The 22,616-nt window shown below is 46.8% G+C and overlaps 2 protein-coding genes across 7 annotated transcripts in view; one reads left to right on the forward strand and one right to left on the reverse strand.

The window, feature by feature from the left end:
- Window positions 1-1,193: 1,193 nt before the first annotated feature.
- Window positions 1,194-12,935, forward strand: ALKBH2 (alkB homolog 2, alpha-ketoglutarate dependent dioxygenase). 3 transcript variants are annotated; one of them, XM_045076730.1, is made up of 4 exons: window positions 1,194-1,303; window positions 9,477-9,909; window positions 11,175-11,373; window positions 12,608-12,935. In XM_045076730.1, exons 2-4 carry the CDS (start codon window positions 9,633-9,635, stop codon window positions 12,912-12,914), a joined length of 783 nt encoding a protein of 260 aa, XP_044932665.1. In that variant the 5' UTR covers window positions 1,194-1,303; window positions 9,477-9,632; the 3' UTR covers window positions 12,915-12,935. The 3 variants fall into 3 exon arrangements, with proteins under 3 accessions (XP_044932665.1, XP_004779157.1, XP_004779156.1); XM_004779100.3 differs by lacking the exon at window positions 1,194-1,303 and adding an exon at window positions 8,985-9,134; XM_004779099.3 differs by lacking the exon at window positions 1,194-1,303 and adding an exon at window positions 8,987-9,335.
- Window positions 12,936-13,874: 939 nt separating this feature from the next.
- Window positions 13,875-22,616, reverse strand: part of USP30 (ubiquitin specific peptidase 30) — a 28,155-nt gene continuing 19,413 nt past the window's right edge. For 3 of the 4 annotated variants that reach the window (XM_013049260.2, XM_004779094.3, XM_004779093.3), the window contains 6 exons: window positions 20,395-20,454; window positions 19,798-19,884; window positions 18,922-19,002; window positions 18,600-18,819; window positions 16,889-17,009; window positions 14,861-15,418 (listed from right to left, as the gene is read on the reverse strand). In XM_013049260.2, the coding sequence (XP_012904714.1) occupies window positions 15,154-15,418; window positions 16,889-17,009; window positions 18,600-18,819; window positions 18,922-19,002; window positions 19,798-19,884; window positions 20,395-20,454 (834 nt within the window). In that variant the 3' untranslated portion in view covers window positions 14,861-15,153. Of the gene's footprint in view, window positions 14,499-14,860; window positions 15,419-16,888; window positions 17,010-18,599; window positions 18,820-18,921; window positions 19,003-19,797; window positions 19,885-20,394; window positions 20,455-22,616 lie in introns of those variants that run through there. The other variant, XR_201262.3, reaches the window with a different exon arrangement.

Below are 22,616 nucleotides of genomic sequence, written 5' to 3' on the forward strand. Positions count from 1 at the left end.
GAGCCGGGCGAAACCAGTACCCGATTGAATTAAAACGCAACTGGGGACCGTTTCCTAGGAAGTTGGCTTGCAAGGACCACATGTGTTGGAATGTCGCATAGACCATGATGGATTTCAGTCTTTACTGTGTCTTGTCCATGTCTAATACAGACTACTTAAAGCTATGAAATTGGGTAATTTCCCCTTGTCAAACTTCCCTAGTATTTCCATGGGTTAAAATGGCAAAACAGTATGCAGTCCTCAGGACAGACGATGGCATGGCACAAGTATTTTGGTCCATTCACCAAGGCATCCATCAGCAGCCTAGGATGCGATGGGGAAGTGGAGGGACGCCAGCACCCCTCCAGGGCCTTTAGGGCAGGAATGCCTTCCCTGGGAAGGCAGGATGGTGATCAATATCTTGAGGGACACCTCCGGTCGCTTTTGACACTTGGGAACCTCTGACCTACCCTGCGTGGGATGCCACCCAGGAGTCCGGGGATTTGGTAATGGACCTTCTTTACTTTTCTGGAAGCATGGCCTGTAGGCTTCTTTAGTTCCCAAGGACTCTACCTTGGGGTGCCTTTTACCCCACTGGAAATAATTTGGATTGCAAAATTTAGGAAAGGACTGAGCTCCTTTAACACTGCATGGCATCAGTGGGATCTATCAGTTGGATCTCTGCAGAAAACCGGGCAAATGGACCTAGGATACCTTCATTGCTCTACACCAGGACCCCAGACTAAGGGGCTTTGCAGAATGTGTTTGCCCAAATGAGTCAGGTAGTAAACTTAATCTTGACATACTGGATGGTAATTACGTTTGTCGGACTTCTAGTAAACCCAGGTTGCTGGGCCATCCATAGCAAAAGGGACTCTGACTTTATTTCTCTGTTTCTCCTAATAGATGTGGGGGCTTCTCCCTCACTCACTTCCCTTCAGAGTTGACTCTGACTGGAGCCAACTGGGGTTAGTCTAACTGGAGACAGAGACCATAAAAATATTCCCAAGCAGCTGCCGAAACTCCCTTTGTTTCAGGGAAGTTTCCCTGTCTAATCTGGCCTGACTTGGACTGCTTAACCCCTCCCCCCTTGCTGGTGGGAAAGCATGGAATCTGCTCCTTTGTTGGGGCTTATGAGCTCCAAAACTGGGAATCCTTTCTCTGCCTCCTGGCAGCACTTTGTTTCTTCTGTTTCACCCTTCTCCTGTTTCTGTACCAGCGTGTGTGCAGCCTGCATGACTAGCCTCTAGATCATGCACCACGGCTCCTTCTGTCTTCACTGTCCAGGAGCACGAAGAGCAGCCCCTGGACATAACACCCCCAGGTAAACTTTCAAAGTGGAGTGGGCCCAGGTGAAATGTAAATCAGTATTGGAACTAAGTTAAGTTTGTTGGTTTAATTAAGATAGACATGTCTTTTATGTTATCAGCAGTAAATGTGAAACTTCTAAGTTTACTGAAGGTCGAATAACCTCGTGTTATTTGTTAAAATTTGTTAGCAAAGAAATGACTAAACTGATGGTTAATTGTCGAAATGACTAAACTGATAGTTAATTGTCTGTCTCAAAGTTTTGATGGGTAATTGCTGAAGTAACTTTCAAAGTCTTTGGTGAAAGGGTCCATGGATAAAAGGACGAGACTGATACAAAGCGAAGGTCAAGCAAAGCTTTATTTCACGCCAAGCATTGAGAATCAAACTGACCGGCCAGGGCCGGCTCTTGCAAAGAGGAGACCCCTCCCAGTCTCACGGACTAACTTTTATAGAGTAAAGGCCATGTGGTTGAGCCTGGCCACACACAGGTGGCCGATTGAATTACAGTCTTCCCCATGATAGTCATCTAATTCAGCCTATGACCTTGGCTAGAATTTGTCCGGAGCCCAAAAGGTGGGGCTCACACTCCTTGGCAGGTAATACGTGCGCTTTCCCTTGATTGGACATCTCCAGCTGGCCTGGCTCATCCTAGGCGGGTAGGGAGGTAATGCGTGTGCTTTCCCTTGATTGGACGTTCCCATCTGGCTGGACACGTCCCAGTTGGACTCCGTTATCTCTGGTCAGCCTGACCTGTCCTGGTATCTGTGCTCCGTTATTGGGGCTATTTGGCTGTGTTTCACCAGCCAGCTGTATTTCACCAGCTTTGTCTTTAAGCGCTTTTCTCTTGGGGGGAAGGGGCAGGTTCAATCTAAGTTTACTGCATAAACAACGAAATGGCTCGCTCTGGCTAAGTAGGCCCTTAAGTTCGGTAACCTGAAAATTTAAAGTTTTGGTTGGATGAAAAATGGAATTAAATTATGGACATCTAAGTCTTAACCGAACAGGATAAAATGCTAAGTCGTTAATTACTGGATGTAGGTTTGTGCTTTTGACTTCTTAACTGCAAAGAAACTAAGAGTATTTAAATCTGTTGGTAAATAACTGTTCCATAAATTTTGTCATCTAAAGAATTCTGTTGTAACAGTTCACAACTGGTTAATGCTTAGTCTTAACTAGAGATTAAGGTGTTCCTAAGAGTATAAACTTATGCTTAGTCTAACTAAGACTGATGGAAATAAAGGAAGGAACTCTGTGGAAAAGTAGCTGATACGTAAGAAAGATTTAAGGAATAGCAATACATTTTGTTGAGGGTAAGAGAAGGTAATTTTGTCCTAAATGAGATGGTTGTTTGGAAGGAAATGGCTTTGGGACAAAACCTGAATGCAAAGGAAAGTTGTAGAAGGTTTGTGAAGGGAAATCTTCAGAAAAGGAATTTTAGCTATGGTCAAGATGGACTAAGATTGAAATGAGCGGGTTTTTAAGGTACATTGGTATAAGACTGAAATTGTCTCTGTTCAAAAGGACAAAGTTTTCTTAGATCAATTGATCTGCAGTTAAGAAAATGTAAATGGTTTTCTCTTTGCCTACCCAGAAAATCCAGTTTCTTTGTTTTGTTTTACCAGGTGTTTAACATCCCTAATTATATTTAGGCATGTGCTTTAAAATTTTCTAAGATTTTTGCAAATGTTGACAAGATTTAAGTTGTAAATCTCTTTAACTCAGGCTTTTCCTTGGTATGCGAAGTTGCTCATGAAGTACTACTGAACCAATGATAAACCTTGGGTTACATTTGGGAAAATGCTATAACTATTCTAGAGATTATGCATTTCTTTTTTTTTTTTAAGATTTTATTTATTTATTTGACAGAGAGAGATGACAAGCAGGCAGAGAGGCAGGCACAGAGAGAGGAGGAAGCAGGCTCCCTGCCCAGCAGAGAGCCCGGATGCGGGACTCGATCCCAGGACTCTGAGATCATGACCTGAGCCGAAGGCAGTGGCTTAACTCACTGAGCCACCCAGGCACCCCGAGATTATGCATTTCCTAAGGTTTTAAGGTTTTGAGAGATCATCGCTTGATTTTGTAATTATGGAAATGTTATGTGTCAAAGAAACAACCTGATTTCCTTGCCAGCTAAATTGTAAACTCTCATCAGCTCTAACCATATCCATTCTGAGTTTTTGTCATTTATAATTATTTTAATTCTCTTGTAAAATGAGTTTTATCAAGGAGATACATATAAAGGACTTTCAGGACAAATACAGATATTTGATATACTTTAAGATCCTAAAACTAAAATGGGTAAGAATTTCCAGAACTAACTAAAGCTGCATTCACCAGATTTAGTAACATGGGACTAAATGAACTAAAAGATTATAGTGTTGTGTCGCTTAATGTTTTGTCTTACTTTAAACATTGCTGGTTCTCTCTAATGTTTGCTCTTCCAAACTAGGGATACTTTCTCCTAACTTTTAGAGATTTAAAAGTGCTCATTTGTAAACGAATCAAGGCATTCAACTTTTCTCTCTTTCTGAACCCTCTAAAAACCAAAAGGTCTCAGTAAGTATTCTTTCTTCCTTGGCAATCAGTGATTTGCATAAGTTCAGTAAGAATCTGTTCTCCTTGCAACAGGCGCATTGGAAACTGGTTATTTTACCAAGGCTTTCCCTGGAATTGTCATATTTGAGAAAGACATGCATAGACTCAAATATGACCAGACAGCTTTAAGGAACTAAGGTTGACTTTATGAAACCTGGAGCCATACAGCCCTTTGGAACTGTTGGCCTGATACTTTGCTTACAGAGTTCCCAGCAGCCTCACCAGGTGAGTAAAGAATGTCACTTCCTGTCAGGATACTTTGGGAACCTCAGGAAGAGGCATTTGCCCAAATCGACAGGTATTGCAGGCATGCCTGATGGCAAGGACGTGGCTTGGCTTCTGGCCCGGAGACGTTACTAAAAGTTCAACCTAGAGATTCCTTATAAGAAGTTCCAGCAAAGCAGATTCTAAAAGATCTATATGATCACACTCACTGTTCTTGCTGAACTTATGTAAATAACAGGCCAAGTTTGTTAAAACTGGACTTGTTTCTCAAGTGAATTAGTCCTGATTTGGCTATCTCTGGAAATGCGGGTTATTTTAGAGAGAAAAATTATGTTTTAGTAACACACCTTTATAGATGTTAAATTCTAGATTTGATTGTCTTTAAATGTTTATCTACCTAAACTAAACAATTTGAGGTAAACTTCAGAGAAGTTGCACAACAGCTTCTTTAGTCGATCTTATTATTTTGTGGGGATATTAGCAGAACCCCATGGCACATGATTAAACAACTGGAAAATGGGATTGATTCCCCTACAATTGTATAACTTAACTATCACCTTGTGTGTGGCTGGAATAATGAAATTGCCTAAAAGCCAGCATACCGCTCTCCATAGGATTAACTATGGACTTGTGGAGATAATGGATGACCCCACTTTCTTTAGGATAGGATTGGATGATGCATGGGGACTGCCTTTATCTCTTGACAAGTTTTCTCCCACTTGCCAGTGATCCTCTGTATTCAGGATATTAAGGCTGTACCACTCAAAGGGCTACTTAATGGTTTCATCCCTTAGTCATATTTATCCTAGAAGCCACCTCTGTTGAGGTGCAATTGCAAACAGATGCTTTAGCTAAGCATAGAACAGCCCTCCTCCTAAAAAGAGCCTCAAAGCTCACTATGGGACAGCTCCTGACTGTAATGACTTCACATCAGGTCCAGATTTGTCTTAGAAGCCAAAGGCCACCAATGGATGATGGAGGCCAACTTATTAAATACTGGGCTACACTAACAGATATGCCAGAAATAATACTTGAAATTTGTCGAACTTTAAACCTAGTTACCTGTATGCCTGAACCTGACCACTGTACTTCTTTCTCTGTAGAGCAAAAATGTTCAGAGGTTACTGATCTTGCTTATTCTATATGGCCAGATTTAAGATGCCCCTGTTAAAAATATGAATGAAAGTTGGTTTACTGATGACAGTAGTTTTCATAGAAAGAATAAGAAAAGCTAGGTATGCCTTAGTGCTCAACTAGCACTTTGCAATTGCCAAAGCCCAAAAATAAACATTAACACTGACTCCAAATATGCCTTTCTGGTACTACACCATGGAGCTATTTGGAAGGAAAGGGGATTGCTGTCAATCCATAACTCCCCAATCAAATATGGGCCTAAGTTCCAAAACCCTCCTTATCGCTATACTAAGGATGGTGTATATCAAATCTGGGATACATATTTGTGGCTCACACCCACTATTGGACAGCTCAGTCAAAAGGCAGTTTTTGTTTGTTTGTTTGTTTGTTTGTTTAAAGATTTTATTTATTTATTTGACAGACAGAGATCACAAGCAGGCAGAGAGGCAGGCAGAGAGAGAGGAGGAAGCAGGCTCCCCGCTGAGCAGAGAGCCCAATGTGGGGCTCGATCCCAGGGTCCTGGGATCATGACCTGAGCCGAAGGCAGAGGCTTTAACCCACTGAGCCACCCAGGCGCCCCTCAAAAGCAGTTTTATGCTGGGAACAAAGAAATCATACGTATGATACTTGGGCAAATAACACAGGACATCTAGGATGGCTATCATTAGAAATGTGTTCCCAAGTAATAGTACTCCAAGCCACTGACTGGTTTGCTACTGATTGGGTAAGGCAACCTGGCATTAAATGATCTGCTCCAAACGGAACCCACTGGATATGTGGAACTAACCTTTGGCTCTGGCTTCCTCCAGGGTGGATAAGTCACTGTACTTTAGGATTTGCCTGGATTCTTGGGCACATGACTAAAACCATCACCACTCCAGCTAATCTCCCCAATTTAAAGCAAAGATGGACACGATCTGTTTTTAAATGGTATGATCACTTTGCATCCATTTTTGTTCCATCTGTGGGACTAGAGGATGTCATGTGGCATGTAGAAGCCCTTAGTAAATATACTATAAAGGCACTCAGTGATTCACTGAATAGCATCTCCCTACTTAATACTGAAGTCTCACAGATACGCAAGGCAGTCCAGAAAATAGGATGGCCTTAGATGTCCTGACAGCAGCACAGGGTGGCACATGTGCAATTATCAAAACAGAATGTTGTGTGTACATCCCAGACTATCACAAAAATGTCACAGGACTAATAAGATACAAATGCCCAGATTAAGGCTCTACAAGATCCTTCTATCTCTCAGTGAATGGTTATTTTCTGTTTTGGAGGAGGACTTTGGCCAACAATTTAAAAATCTCTTTCTTGGGATTCTCATTCTTACCGCCTTATTAATCTTAATGTGTTGCTTTGTTCAATGTTTCTATACTTGGTGCCCAGACTCCATTGCTGCAATGACTTCACAGCGACAGATGATCCTGACCACGCGCAGAGACACTTCACTGTCAGCCTTTCGTAACTCCCCTATATAATATGTTCCTCCACTGATCAATGTTGATCCAAGTAGGTAGGGACAGCTCTATGCCCCTATTCAGCAGAAAGAAGTTACAGAAGATGAGACCTTCCACCTTCAACCACCTTAAAGATTTAAGGGTCAAAATTGTTCAGGGGGGAATGATGAGGGAGCACGATGCTGGCTGAAGACAAAGCAAAAGCTGGCGCTTTGCACACCCCTCGCCATCCACTCCCCCTCGGTAATGATGCAGCCCTGACTGCCATGAACAATAAGCAAATAGTTGACTTGCAGAGATCACAATCCTGCAAGATGGGAATCTCCCAACTATCTTGATGTTAATGGTTTGCTAAAAGACAACCTTGGTCTTCTGGCACCTTGTAGACCCTCTTTAGCATATGAAAACTCCATTGAAACCTTCCTTCCCCTCACCTTCCCCCAACTGCAGGGTACATAACCTGCCATCCCTCACAGCCCTGGGCAGCAGCTCTTCCTGCCCACGGGTCCCGTGCTTTAATAAACCACCATTTTGCACCAAAGATGTCTCAAGAATTCTTTCTTGGTCATCGGCTCCGGACCTCAGCCCACCGAACCTCATCTAGGTTCTAGAACTTCATCATTAACAAAACTATTATTTTGCACCCAACATGTCTAAGGAATTCTTTCTTGGCTCTTGGCTCTTGGCTCAGGACCCCAACTAACCTCATCTATATTCCAAAAAATGACATCACAGGGACTTTATCCCCCTGTCATGTTCCTGTGCCTAGGGCAAGGAGCCTGGCGTGTCAGGGGAGAAGCTCATAACTCAAAACAGGGCACCTGTGTGGCTCAGTGAGTTAAACCTCTGCCTTTGGCTCAGGTCATGATCTCATGGCCCTGGGATTGAGTTCTGCATTGGGCTCTCTGCTCAGCAGGGAGCCTGTTTCCTCCTCTCTCTGCCTACTTGTGATCTCTCTCTGTCAAATAAATAAATAAAATCTTAAAAAAAAAAAAGAAAGAAACTTATATATATTCCTATTTAAAACAAACAAACAAGAAAAACCTCAAAATCCTGTACCCTTCCGGCCATTTTTAAATACATTCAGTTTGGGTACAAAGTGAAACACAACACTTAACATATGCCCCTGCAATCCCACTCCTAGGTGTTCACCCAAGTGCAATTAAAATCTGCATTCAGAAAAGCTTATACTAGAATGGATACAGTGACTTCATTTGTAATTGCACTGAGCTAGAAACAACTCAAAGGCCCCTCAGCTGAGGTGGGGTGATCAGGTAAACAAATCCTAGGGTATCCAAACCACACAGTGCTACCGAGTCATAAAAGAAACAACCGAAACAATGGTACATCCTAAAAGCATTAAGCTGAATGAATGGCCAGACACCAAAGGCTATCTGATTTTATTCATAAATTCTAGAAAAGAGGCACCTGGGTGACTCCGGTTGTGTCTGCCTTGGGCTCAGGTCATGACCTCAGCCCCACATCGGCTTCCTATCAGCGGGGAGTCTGCTTCTCCCTCTCCCTCTGCCTGCTGCTCCCCCTGCTTGTGCTCTCTCAAATAAATAAAATCTTTTTTTTTTAATTCTGGAAAAGACAGAAGTATAAGGACTGGAAACTGCTGGTTGCCAGGGGCGGGGCAGTGGGGGGGCTGTGGCATCGGACAAGGGCGAGTTTCTAACCAAGAGGCTTGGGAGAATTTTGTGGGGTGACAACCGTTGTGGATCTTGATTGTGGTGGTGGTCACACAACTCAGTACTTTGACCAAAATCTGTGGAACTGTGCACTAAGAAGATGCAAAACACAGGTCCCAAATCCCACGGAGCTTTCATTGCACTGGAGGAGACAGAATCATCAAAAATGAGGAGCGATGACAGAACCCGACATTTATTTGGAACTCAGAAGCATTCCTCGTGAGTCCTGCCATCTCATCCTCACAGGGCTTTCGCGGCGGAGGTTTCATAGCCCTCACGGTGCCGGTGAAGCTACAAGGGACCTGCAGGAAACACACAGCCAGAGTGGTGGAGACGAATGCGGAAGCCATGGGGTCATGCTCCCACCAGGCGGCCCACCTCCCAGTCTGGACGCCCACCGAATCCCCAGGGGGAGGCGACAGGGAACAACAGCCCCCAAACCACCACCGAGCAGCTGGGCAGAAAACCCTCAGGGCCTGCAGCGCGTCCAGGAAGCCAACAGGTGGCGTTAGGGAGCAGCTCCTCACACGGCTTCCGCCCAAGTGCCTACATTTCCCAGAGGGCCCCGGAAATCTACCCGGAAGTGACTTTCCGGCCCCGGTGTTATCTTTTTCCCGCGGGCCCCGCCTCTGGAGTTTGCAGGGGCCCGGGGCGGCGCTGCTCCTGTCTTGGGTGTCAGGGCCCCCCACCCCGCCGAGAACGTCGTCACAGTTCTTATTTTCTACCGGAGTTTGATGTGCGTATGACCACGTGTAACTGTTTTGCGTTCAGATTCTGAGTCCTGGCCATTTGAAGATCCCTGTACTTCCCTAAGAGGATACTGGCGTGGGAGGCCGGTCGGTAGTGAGCGAAAAGGAGACCGGGAATCTCCTCTGGGTGACTTTGGGCAACCCTCCTTCCCTTCTCCAGGCGTGCCAGGCTGGGCTTTCTTGAAGAGGTCAGGTGCTTCGGGATGGAATGCACACATTTGGGGTTTTGCAAGCCTGCGGGGTGATTGTGATGCATAGCCAGGGGTGGGGGGGACCCAGGACATCCTGAGGGCCCCTTCAGACTTCAACATACTCTGCTTCCTTTCTAGGACATGGTGTTAAAAGTGGGAACTTGAAAACACCGAGGAAAATTCTGTAGGACCATTTGGCCAACAAGCCAAACTTTTAAAGCATCTGGGCCAGAGTCTGGCCCATCTCTCTCCGCCCTGCCACTGGCTCCCAGATCTTTGCTTTGTGGAGATAGAATGGACAGATTCCTGGTGAAGGGGGCATTAGGGGGTCTTTTGGGAAAGAGGGAGCCAGAGGAGCGCAGAGAAGGCCCAGCAGGGCTGAGAGGAGACAAGGAGAGCAGCAGGAAAAGGTCCAGGACAGAAACCCCGACGAATGCAGGCCACTCAGCGGGCCCCAGCTGGCGGCACATCCGAGCGGAGGGCCTGAGTTGTGATTACACAGTCCTGTTTGGCAAAACCGAAGCAGATAAGATTTTCCAGGAGCTGGAGCAAGAAGTGGAATATTTTACAGGTAAGCCGAGGACTTGCAGGGTGTGCGTGTTGAAGACTTGTTTTGAAAAAAAACTAGTGCTTTGTGTTTGGAGAAATCCGAACTCAGGAGCCATTAATTGCTGGTGACTTCATTAACTGATTCAACACATACTCTCTGGGCATCTCTGCTCCAGGCACCATGTTGGGCACTTGGCATACAAACTGGAGAAAAGATTGCCTGCCTACCAGGAGCTGACAGACTTGAGAATGATTTGCCACCTGGCTGTCATTAGAATCAGCTGGGAAAGTTAAAAAAAAAACAAAAACAAACCAAAAAGATGCTGGGTTTTATGCGAGACCAGCTGAATCAGAGTAGCTGGGTGGTGGGGGAAGGGGTGTACAGCCTCGGCACCAGTGTTTTTAGAAAGCCTCCAGGTGACTGTAAAGTGCCGCTGGTCTAGTAAGAGAGACAGCATATAACCAGGTAATTCCCCCACAGGAGGGTTCTTGGCATCACCACCAACACTCCCACCTCCGCTCGAGGCCAGGGTGGGGAAGGGGAGACCTTGTTGCTTCTGAGAACTGGGATCACCTGACCCCTCCCCACCAGTCTAGTAGTTGTTCCAAGGTGCTGCTGATGCTGTTGGTCCTATTGGTCCAGGAACACACATGGAGAACTCCTGAAAGGTGGCAAAGCACGTGGAGGCAGAGAAAAAGGGCATGGGAGGGGTACCTGGGTGGCTCAGGGGGTTAAGCCTCTGCCTTTGTCTCAGGTCATGGTCTCAGGGTCCTGGAATCCAGCCCTGCATGGGGCTCTCTGCAGAGAGGGGAGCCTGCTTCCCTCTCTCTCTCTCTGCCTGCCTCTCTGCCTACTTATGATCGCTCTGTCAAATAAAATCTTTTAAAAAGAAAAAGCCCACAGAAGACCCCTCCCAACCTGCAGCCTTCACTGTGTTAGCTCCATCTCTTGGGGACCCCACACCCTTAGTCCCCATGGTTGGCAGAATCACCCTAGTGTGTAGCCTGACTTCATTTCAGCCTCTTATTAATTAGTTTCTCCTGGAGTTAAGACAATTAAGGCATGTTGTTTAAAAAAAAAAAAATTGGACGAGAGCATGTTTCTCTGTGTAGGACAAGATCACGGTCTTCCATGAACATTTTGGGCAAGCCACAGTGATTTTTGTCTTCGGTCAAAAAGTGAAATATTACTCCTTTTTCAGTTCCCACTCGATCTTGAATCTTCAGGGAGCAAGCATGTGGGCTCCTCACACACCTCTTCTGAGCTGCCCTGTTTTATCTGCGCAGGTGTGCTGGCCAGGGTCCAGGTGTTCGGGAAGTGGCACAGCGTGCCCAGGAAGCAAGCCACCTATGGCAACGCAGGGCTGACATACACGTTCTCGGGCCTCACTCTGTCTCCAAAGCCCTGGATCCCAGTTCTAGAGCATGTCCGGGATCGTGTTTCTGTGGTGACAGGAGAGACCTTCAACTTTGTGCTTGTCAACAGGTGACATTCTGGGATTTTTTTCCTTTTTCTTTTTAGGGTACTGGACTGAATTGTATAAATCTGCGTCTTCTGAGGGCAGGAGTTTAAGATTCCTTTTTTTTAAATGTAAATTCAGGTAGCCCACACAGAGTACAACCTTAGTTTCAGAGGTAGAGGTCAGTGATTAGTCAGTTGCGTAGAACACCCAGTGCTCATCAGATCAAGTGCCCTCCTTCATACCCGACCCCTGGGCCCCCTCCCCTCCAGCAGCCCTGTTTGTTCCCTAGAGTTAAGACCCACCATATTTCATTTGTATAACAGATACCTTAGTGCAGCAAGGATGTGGCCAGGACAGCATCTACTGTTAGGTCCTTATGGAGCCCAGGCCTCAGTGGGAAGTTGAGAGGGGATTCTCTTGTGAACAATCCGCTGAACAAGATCATTTCAGATGCTATTAAGTGTCTTGAAGAAAATTAAACAGGCTGATTTTGGGTTTGAGGGCAGGGTTTCGCACCAGCAACGTTCTGACGTTTTGGGCAAGATAATTCTGTTGTCCAGGCTGTCCTGTGCTTTGTGGGATGTGAGCAGCTTCCCCGGCTTCCACCTGCTGGATGCCAGCAGCAACCCAACCCCATCACAGCCACCACTGCTGAGCATCCACTGGGGGAGAGAACCGCCCTGTTTTCCAACCCTGAATTCAGGGGAAGGTGGTTAGCAGAGGGCTCCCTCTGCTAACCATCAGGTGCTGATGTTGGAGCTGTAGACTACATGGAGAGAGGGAACAAGCCACACAGACATCCTGAGGAAGAGCAGAGAGGGCTTGGAGTGTGTATGGAGCAGAAAGCCCCCCGAGACTGCTGGAGCAGCAAATGAGGGGAAGGAGAGAGGGCTATCATAAGCTCAGAGATGGGCAGGGGCCAAATTGGCAAGGACTCAGGGTATTTTTATTCTAAGTGTGGGGAGAAATCATTTAAAGGTTTACATACATGAACCGGGAAAACCCCAAGATGAGCTTTCAGCTACTTTTGGTGAGTTACATTTTAAAGCACATGATCGAACACGAGCAGATTGAGTGGGAATGCTTCAGGCTTGGCTCATCTGCGGACCCAGAGGAGGCCCTCTAGCCCCTGCAGAACCACAGCGGGGGCCGCTCGCGGCACCTGTCACACTATATATAGGAAAGTGAGGATTCAGCCCTGTTGGCGTGTTCTAGGAGAGGGCTGTTTTGTAAACTGGGCCTGTGTTGTCACTGCAGGTACAAGGACGGCCGTGACCACATCGGGGAGCACAGAGACGATGAACGAGAACTGGCTCCTGGGAGCCCCATAGCCTCTGTCTCCTTCGGGGCCTGCAGAGACTTCTTCTTCCGGCATAAGGATTCCCGGGGGAAAAAGCCCACCCGGAAGGTAGAGGTGGTTCGGCTTCAGCTGGCGCACGGGAGTTTGCTCATGATGAACCACCCGACCAACACTCACTGGTACCACAGTCTCCCCATACGAAAGAAGATTCTAGTTCCACGGGTCAATCTGACATTTCGCAAAATTCTGCCTGCTAAAAAGTAAAAACTTTGTTGGTGGTTTGTACTTCTCTTTTCTCCTTCCCTTTCTACTTCAAGAGGGAGATGGCATCTCTTTTCCCAGCAGGGAACATAGGAAAGGCTTCATCCAAGCATGGGGCTTATTACATAACAATGCAGAATACAGAGAGGATGGTTGTAGCAAATTGGTCAGTTATGAAAGAATACCAGTTGATTTCTTTTTTCCTAACAAAAAGATTCTTTTATTACTATAATACACAGCAGATACAAAAGGTACCTTTAGCAAATACAGAAATCAGCAGTTATGGCATAAACTACTCGTGTAACTTAGGTTTGTGCCAAGAGAAGCCGCTCTGTAAATAACTTAAAGCTAGAAAGGTGATGTTGCGGCTGCTACTTAATGCCTAATAATTTACAAAACGAGGACGTCAGCTTTACATCCTGCTCAGAGAACTTACACGGACACCCTGGCCTCTGACCCACCATCTGCTTCCAGCTGAACGTTCTGTGCTCTGCATCTCTTTAGCGGCAGGTTTCAAAGAGGAAGCAGAGGCCGGAAAGCAGTTAACTGAGAGCTACAGCTTCACGGTTCGATGTAAGGTCATGTCACTGGGTGTTTGTTCCCCGGATTTGGGCAAAAACAGCTCTGCTCACAGCAACATCCCAGCCAGGGCCTGCGACGGAATCGGGAAGGATGCTTCACACGGCTCCTCTCTCCGGGTGTCTGTGGCCCATAGAACCTTCCACAGTACCTTCAGTCAGTCGTTCAGTTGTGAGTTTTAGGGTGTATGCTGGGCCTGGCAAGATAGTGATGCCCTGGGCCCCTGGTGCCCTTAGTGGACACCCGGGCCTGGGCTGGCAGCACTTACCAGCCCGCACCCCCACTGGAGGAAGGCCAGGTCTCGGCCTTGCCTCGGGGGACCTTTCAGAAAGCTCAGATTCCAAATCTTAACTCTGAAGAGTCCATTTGAATTTTGTTTTGTTATTAAATAAAAAGCCTAGCTACAACATAGCTATTGCCGTGTCCTCGCTCTCCCTGTGGCGCTGGGCTGTATCCAGGAGCCTTCTCCAAAGAGGGACGGGAATGCTCAGTAAAGTCTTTGTGTTGGGCTGTGGGGAGCCAGTAAATATATAGAGTATGGACCTATAACAAAACGACAATACTAGATGATCAGCGGCAAGGATAGTTTTTTTACAAATTGATAACTTTCTTTTCTTCTGTGGAAAGGGCTGGGGTTTGGATGCTCGCTGAGCATTAAGCCTTCCCTCTGCTAAACAAGGAAGCCCGACTGCAGCCCTGTGGTCCGTGCCCTTCCCACCCCAGCTCCCAAACCCAGGCAAGGACTGTCCTCTCACATGGCCCCCAGTGGCACCTGCAAACCTTGGGAACGCTGCAGGGGCAACAGAATTCAAGATAACTGTCCATCTGGCCGGTGCGGGGAGGCTTCGTGTAAAAACAGGCTTTGTCCAGAGTGGTTGGCACAGACACAGCTCTCTGCCCACTGTTCAGTCTGATGACGGACCCTCATCACGTCCTCCGGCCAGTGTGCTCACAGCAGAAGCGAGTAGCAAGCAGCTCAGAGCTGATGGGCCAGATTTGACAGGTGCACTTTGAGGACATAGAAAAAATCCAAAGATTAGAAAAGACCCACAAAAAGAGAAGGTGGGTGTTCTTCAGGCATCTTTTAGCTGTCCTGTTGCTCTCCATAGAGAAACTTGGAAGGAGCAGAGCTTTTCAAAAGTTGTTCCGAGGACTCTCAGACAAGGTGTATTTTCCAGAATGGACGTGCTACAAAAGCAATCGAAAGGGAAAGGCACTTTTTCTTCTAAATTGTTGCCTTTAATAATTTAACCTTTTATGGGCCTGCTTATTAAAAATAAAAGATCTATGCTGAAACCGACTGGAGGATTAGGGAAAGTTACTGCCCCTCTGAGAACACCTAACATAGCCGAATATAAAAAAAAGGTGGCTTCCGGAACCGGGTTTCATTTAATTACCTGTATCAGATGAGTAAAAAGACGTTGTAGACAGAGTGAATGCTGTCGGAGCACAGGGAGGACACCACCCAGTGCACACTTGCAAAGCTGTTCAGGGGGCCGGATTTGGTTTGAACTGGGGCCAGCAGCTCCTTTATGGAGCCTGCTCTGAGAACACCCAGAAGGCGGAGGGCTCTGGCAGGGGCCATCTGCGCACACACACACAGTCAGATCTTGCCTGGTTCCTGGCTGGCGTGGACAATGCCATCGGCTCTGAGGTAGGGCAGTCATTCTTCTGCCCTGTACTCCCGGCCCTGGTGCTGCATCTTGGAAAGAACACGCTCGTAGAACAGCAGGTAGGCGCTGGAGGACAGGACCTCCTGTAGGCTGGCCTTGCGGACCGTGTCATCAGAGATCCACAGCCACTGGTTGCTGGTTGAAAGAGGGTTCTTGGCTGATGGCGGGGACCGTCGGTAAGTCACAAAGTGTCCCGAGTGCATGTCTCCGTGGTGGACCACAACTGCCATCAGCCGGAAGAGGTATGTGGAGGAGCTGAATGGGAGGAACACAGGCAAGCTGTTTACAGACACACAAAAAAGGGTCCTGGGCAAAACTGAAAGTATCCCAGATATTCAGTGATGGGGGACTGCTTCAAGGGTACCTTCGTACAAGTGAATACTACACAACCCTTAAAATGCAGATGGGGTTGATATCCAGGATCTATAATGAACTCCTCAAACTCAACACACACGAAACAGGCAAACATATCAAAAAAATGGGAAGAAGATATGAACAGACACTTCTCCCATCAAGACATACAAATGGCTATCAGACACATGAAAAAATGTTCATCATCATTAGCCCTCAGGGAGATTCAAATTAAAACCACATTGAGATATCCCCTTACACCAGTTAGAATGGCCAAAATTAACAAAACAGGAAACAACATGTGTTAGAGAAAGGGGAACCCTCTTACACTGTTGGTGGGAATGCAAGTTGGTGCAGCCTCTTTGGAGAACAGTGTGGAGATTCCTCAAGAAATTAAAAATAGAACTTCCCTATGACCCTGCAATTGCACTCCTGGGTATTTATCCCAAAGATACAGAAGGGCCATCTGTACCCCAATGTTTATAACAGCAATGGCCACGGTCGCCAAACTATGGAAAGAACCAAGATGCCCTTCAACGGACGAATGGTTAAGGAAGATGGGATCCATATACACTATGGAGTATTCTGCCTCCATCAGAAAGGATGAATACCCAACTTTTGTAGCAACATGGACGGGACTGGAAGAGATTATGCTGAGTGAAATAAGTCAAGCAGAGAGAGTCAATTATATGGTTTCACTTATTTGTGGAGCATAACAAATATCATGGAGGACATGGGGAGATGGAGAGGAGAAGGGAGTTGGGGTAAATTGGAAGGGGAGGTGAATCATGAGAGACTACGGACTCTGAAAAACAATCTGAGGGGTTTGAAGTGGCGGGGGGGGGGTGGGAGGTCGGGGTACCAGGTGGTGGATATTATAGAGGGCACAGATTGCATGGAGCACTGGGTGTGGTGAAAAAATAATGAATACTGTTTTTCTGAAAATAAATAAATTGAAAAAATTTTAAAAAAATGCAGACGGGGGCTTCCTGGCATGGGGAAGACACCGGTCTTCCCCACCAGTGGACGTCCATTAATGTGGCAGGTGTACACAGAAGGCCTTAAAGGTTTGACTGCTGTCTCGGAGGTGTCCCAAGAAATCTGAAATTCCCTCCTTTGTACTTTATACGTGCATTCCCACATGTATACACAGAACATACATATTTAAATTCTACGTACTTCAAGAATTCTAATTTTTAAAGTGCTTTCCATTTGGGACAAAAATAAACAGGAATGTGTAATAGTGAGATTATACCTTAAGATGAAAGAACAAAGGTCTATGTTGTCATCCGTTTCTTTGCAAAGCTAATTCTGGAAACCGAGAGAACCAGCAGGTACAAGAAATGAAGACTGTGCCTCCCCAGAGCAGCTCACCTGTAGTCAGGAACCACCGGGAGCGGGAAGGGCATCTGGGCTGGCAGGGGAGGCAATAAAGATGGGGAGCAGGCGCCATTCATAAAAATTTGTGGTTTGGGGCCCGCAGGCTGATTCAGAACTGCAAGAGAAAAAGGCTCCAGGTGATTACAGCAGCAGTAGCTGTGGGACAACACAACACAGCCTCCACTACCTTGAGTTTAACTCCCCAACAATGCTGCAAAGAAAAAAAACAAGCAGTTCATTTTGTGTTAGGTTGATTCCTACTTTTTTGTGTTTTGTTTTGTTTTCTTTAGATTTTATTTATTTGAGAGAGAGAGCAAAGTGAGCAGGGGAAAGGGGAGGGGGAGAACTGTAGTTCCCGCTGAGCGAGAAGCCTGACTTGATCCCAAGACCCTTGAGATCATGACCTGAGCCAGAGGCAGATGCTTAACGGCCTGAGCCACCCAGGCACCCCTACCTTTTTGTCATTGACATTCTTAATCCAGGGTAGGAAAAGTGGGTCTAGCTTCTAGTCTGCTGCTTACTTTGACAGCTTTGTGAATCTTGAAGCTCCCTGTCCGTTTGTTAAAGATCCGCCAGTTAGGCTGTAGCTAATTTACTGGCATTTCAACCTAAACCAAGGTTTCTCGACCTTGACACTGCTGACACATTGGCTGAGTAACTCTTGCTTGTCGGGGCTATCCTGCACATCAGAGGATGTTTCCGGCATCCCTGGCCTCTACCCACCAGATGCCAGTAACACCCGTCTCTTGGTTGTAACAACCAAAAATGCCACTGGCCACTGCCCCATGTCTCCTGGGCAACAGAACTCCCTGGTTAGAACCACTACCTAAACATTCTCTATTAATTTCCAGCTTCTGAAGAATACTAACATATAACCATGTTGATAAATGTTGATGGGTGTAGATAAAATAGTGAAGAAGATCTTGACCTCTCTTTTCCTGAGTCACAGTCAAGGGCCTGTAAGTACCCAGCAGGCCCCGTCGGCCGTACAGCAGCCACGGCCAGCATGCTGTGGCCATGAGCAGACCCGGAGCCCCGGCTGGGAGAGGAGGGATCCAGGTTGAGCCGGGCCTGGATTTAAAACGGCGGCCGGGGCACCTGGGCAGTTGTTAAGTGTCTGCCTTTGGCTCAGGTCATGATCCCAGGGGACTGATGTTTGTCCTTACACCAGTCCTTTCAGCTCCCGGGGCCTCGATTTTCCCCTCAGCAAGACTGAGGGCAGTTAAGAGCGACCTGCTCCCTGGGGGCCGAGTCTCGTCGGGGGCCCGACTCAGCGATTAGTCTCCAGTGAGGAGGGAAGTAGAGGGAGATCAGTAAGGAGCTCAGTAATGAAGGTGTGATCTTTAGCCAGAGCTTTTCCTCCCCACATTTGCATAAAGGACAAGACCCTGCCTGGCCAGTTGAGCTCGATGCAATGCTAGGGGCCAATTATCATTCAGTCAAAAGGTCAGAAAACCATCTTAAGCTTTTCTTCCAACATTTTGTCAACTATGATGCCGTTTTTAAAACCGTATACCTTTTTACTTTGTACGTTTAACCTCTTTTTAGGGCTCTTCCCTCCTGTACCCCCAGTCCTGCTGTTCTAAGGAATTTAAGCAACCGCTGGACTAGCTCCCCTCGCGGCATAAGGGCCCCAGAAGGTGGTGACGCCAGATTCCTCTTCCCTGTGCCGGAAGTTCCGAGTGGTGGCTCCTTGGGCACACACCTGGGGCAGGGGCGACCGGCCTGTCCTGCAGGTCCTGGGCAGGCCCCGTGGCCTCACTGGGCTTGGGGCTCGGCTGCCCGGGTTTGTGCCCAAGGAGGTGATACTTGTAGATGTCCATCATCAGGAACTCGTTGAACTGCACGTGCTCTTGCCGCTTCAGGGGCGTGCCATGGCTGGACCAGCTCAGCCGCTGCAGGTGGATGCACAGACACTGGGGCAGCTGCAGAGGGACAGAAAGCAGAGGGGGCCGCGTGTTGGAGGTGGGACATGGTGGGGGGGGTCCCTGAGGGCAGAGCCAACAAGGTGTGCGGGGTGGGCTCACCTTGCCCAGTTTCAGTTGTTTAACAAAGGTGGTCCTCTGGTGCTCCACCTTCTCCCCATTCAACGTGCCTTTGGCTTCGATCTGAAATAAGAGAAAGATGGCTCTGCAGAATTCCTTGGAACGAAATGTCTGTGGAGGGCTGCAACCAGGTCCGTGTTAGGTCTGTATTTAGTTGGCACCTGACTTTGACCTGCGAAAGGAGCTCGGATGCCCAGTTAATTGTGAGATGCTCTCACTGTTTTACCGTTAAGTAACAGTGACAGTGGGAACAAGAGAAAGGATGGCATGACAAGGAACTCTGCTGCGGCACGTCATCTATTTTGTTCTGTGTCTTCAGAAGTTCTGGTCCCCATGGTTCCTCTTCTTCAGAGGATGACATGCGGACACTCAGGGGAGTCAAGCCCATGAGAACTGGCAGGTGAGTGCTCCCATCTCAGAGCACCACACTCACAGTTTCTCTTTAAACATTCTGCAGATGGGGGTGCCTGGGTGGCTCAGTGGTTTAAGGCCTCTGCCTTCGACTCAGGTCATGATCCCAGGGTCCTGGGATCAAGCCCCGCATTGGGCTCTCTGCTCAGCAGGGAGCCTGCTACCTCCTCTCTCTCTGCTTGCCTCTCTGCCTACTTGTGATCTGTCAAATAAATAAATAAATCTTTAAAAAAAAATTTAAACATTCTGCAGATGAAGTAAACTCATCTGGGAAAGAGCTCTGGTCCACAGGCTACCGATTTCCCAGCCAAGTTACATAGCTGAGGCCGCAAAGCCCCCCTGGATCTAGTTGGAAGAGCTCAGGCCAGTGGAGAGCGGCAGCATGAGAGGTACTGCATCAGGACATCCGGACCAGCTCGGGGGAGACACCAGGCGTTAGAGGCATACCTGCGTACAATTGTCACATACGACGTCCCGCACCGATTCAGAGGAGATAAAGTGGTGAAGGCAGTGGTCCAGGGTCAGTGGATGCCCCTTAAGCATCAGAAAAGAAAATTCACGATTACCATTCAATTACAAGGTAACTATTAACAGAAGACAATGTGATCCCAGAGCTTTATTTTTGCTTATATGGGCAATAAAGCTTGAAAGATGCAACTGGATGTTCCCTGAGCATATGTGGAGCTCTCAAAGCTTCCTACACTTGCTGTTATGGGTGGATTCAAGGCTATGAGGACGTATATAACACTGCAGAAATGTATAGACTCCCACAGCGTTTTAGAGATCTTTGAATTTGAGATTAATACGTGTGTGTGTGTGTGTGTGTGTGGAGAAAAAGCCGAAATTCCTGAAACTGGAGAAAAACCATTCACTCTCTTCTCCCTGCAGATTGGCCATGGTACCACACACGACAACCAAGACAGGTTCAGCCAACCATGTGCCTGAGTAACGCACAGGACATCGGCTACACAAAGTGCCCCAAAGCCCGCTCAGATTTCAGTGTCTCCAAAACGGACCCCAAATAAACCATCGCTCAGTACATACCCACGTGGCAGCTGGGATACTCAGTGAAAGGCTGTCGAAGGTATCAAATCGAACAGGACTCTGAAACAAACATTGCAGAAAATCCAGAAAGGACGCACGTTCAAACCAGAGCTTTAGAGATGGGAAGACACATGCCTATGAAACAGTTTAGTATTTTGATGCCCAACGCTGACATAATGAAACACAGTGTACTTACCTAGAAGCAAATTCTATTTCAAACAACCCTGTCAATGTAAGTGGTACAGTAACACCGAAGGCCAGTTTATAAGATCACGGTAAGAGAACATCCCTGACCAGTAATGTAGGGATTTTATCCTCCATAACCATGGACAAAACTGTAAGGATGTTCATCCCAGCATTATTTATAGCAGCAAAATGTGAATAGTTGAAATTTCTAGGGAATGATTAAATGAATTACATCATATCCACAGAAGAGTACGCTCTGTTCCAAATAGCACAGTAGGAGTATGTGAGTGTACAGAAAGACACACCTATTATGTTATTAACTGCAAAAAATCCAGATGATAAAACAGGGTAAAAATTGCTGCTTTTGGTGATGGCAAAGTAGCTTAGCTAGACTAGCTACCATTGAGATAATGCATAGAAATTCTGGACCAAAACAAAACACAAGCATTCGGATGACTGGAGAGCTACTGCCAAGTCCTGGGAAAACAGGAACTTTACAGAGAGATTTGCACTGTGTGACTTTTTGCTTGAGGGAACTCCCCAGCCTATGCTGTTTAGTATCAGGTGGCAGAAAGCTGCATTCTCACAGGATGGAGGTCTCAGAAGACAGAGCCCAGGCTGGTACAGAGGCTGGGGGAAATCCCAGAAAGAGGGCAGCCACAGAGAGGATGAGGCCCCAGATCAATGTACAAACCCTGCCCAGTTCCAAGACACGGACACGCAAGTGTGCACACCCACACAGGGAAACCCCCAGAGTCTAGCCAAAAAACTAAAGCGAGAAGCTGAAAAATTGCCCCGAGATTTTGCTGCCCGACGTGGGGAAAACAGTTTGGCTTTGAGCTCAGCCCAGTCAACTGCACATCGGAACAGAATTCATTATTTTTCAGAGAAACATAACGGAATCCAAGTCTCTACTACAATGTTAAATATGCAAAAAAAAAAATTACTAGACATACAGTGCAAAAAGGAAAATATGACCCATGGTGAAGAATCCCATGGATGACCTGGATACTGAAATTAACATGAGGGCCTTAAAAGAGAATTGTGACAAGTAAGCTCAAAGACACAAAGGAAGAGTTATTTAGTCCTGGTGGAGGACAAATGGAGAGTCTTAGATAAATGGAAACAGATAAATGGAAACTATAAAGAACCAAATGGATATTAAACAACTAAGAAAAATAACTGAAACGAATAGTTCCCTGAGGGGCGCCTGGGTGGCTCAGTGGGTTAAGCCTCTGCCTTCAGTTTGGGTCATGATCTCTGGGTCCTGGGATCGAGCCCCGCATCGGGCTCCCTGCTCAGTGGGGAGTTTGCTTCTCCCATTCTCTCTGCCTTTCTGGTGCTTGCTCTCATGTTCCCTCTCTCATAAATCAGTAAAATCTTGAAAGAAAGAAAGGAAGGAAGGAAGAAATGTTTGCTGGACAAGCAGAGTGAAGACAGAGCAGAGGCTATGAACTTGAAGATAAGTCCACAGACTTACCCAATTTGAAGGATGTGTAGGAAAGAGGTTGAAGATAAGTGAACCAAGCCTCAGTGAGTTGTGAAACAATACCAAGTGGACCAATGAGGAGAGAATGGGGTACACATAACGTTTTGGGAAAAAATAATGGCCCCCCAAATGTGCAAATTTGGTGAAAACCATAAAAGGTACAGAATTATGAGATTCAGCAAATTCCAAACAAATACAAAGAAAATGATACCTAGGCACAGGGCGGACAAACTGCTGAAGCTCAAAAGTAGTGAGAAAATCTTACAAGCTGGCAGAGAGAGAAAACCGAGATGTCACGTAAAGGAGGACGATGTGAATGATGCTGGGAACGCGTCCGAAAAGCTGGAGGCCAGAAGGCAAGAGAACAGCGCTTTCAAGTGACGAGCTGGAAGAAAGCAAGGCAGGCATGTGGGCGCCCCTGCCGAAGTCACCGCTGACTTACCGTTTCACCATGCAGGGAGACGAAGGGGAAGATCTAGGTGGAGGATAGTGCAGGCCCAAGTTGGATCAAAAGTAAGACAACAGAAAGAGATATCCTATAAAAACC

This window comes from Mustela putorius, unplaced genomic scaffold, assembly GCF_011764305.1.
Source record: "Mustela putorius furo isolate JIRA1106 unplaced genomic scaffold, ASM1176430v1.1 tig00000193_pilon_pilon_pilon, whole genome shotgun sequence".
In the NCBI taxonomy this organism is placed as follows: Eukaryota; Metazoa; Chordata; class Mammalia; order Carnivora; family Mustelidae; genus Mustela; species Mustela putorius.

Bases quoted from the DNA above. Each gene is read 5' to 3' on its own strand.
- ALKBH2 (XM_045076730.1), top strand. From the start codon at position 9,633: ATGGACAGATTCCTGGTGAAGGGGGCATTAGGGGGTCTTTTGGGAAAG. The intron at 9,910-11,174 runs GTAAGCCGAGGA...TTATCTGCGCAG, and splicing joins AGAAGTGGAATATTTTACAG to GTGTGCTGGCCAGGGTCCAG. The intron at 11,374-12,607 runs GTGACATTCTGG...TTGTCACTGCAG, and splicing joins AACTTTGTGCTTGTCAACAG to GTACAAGGACGGCCGTGACC.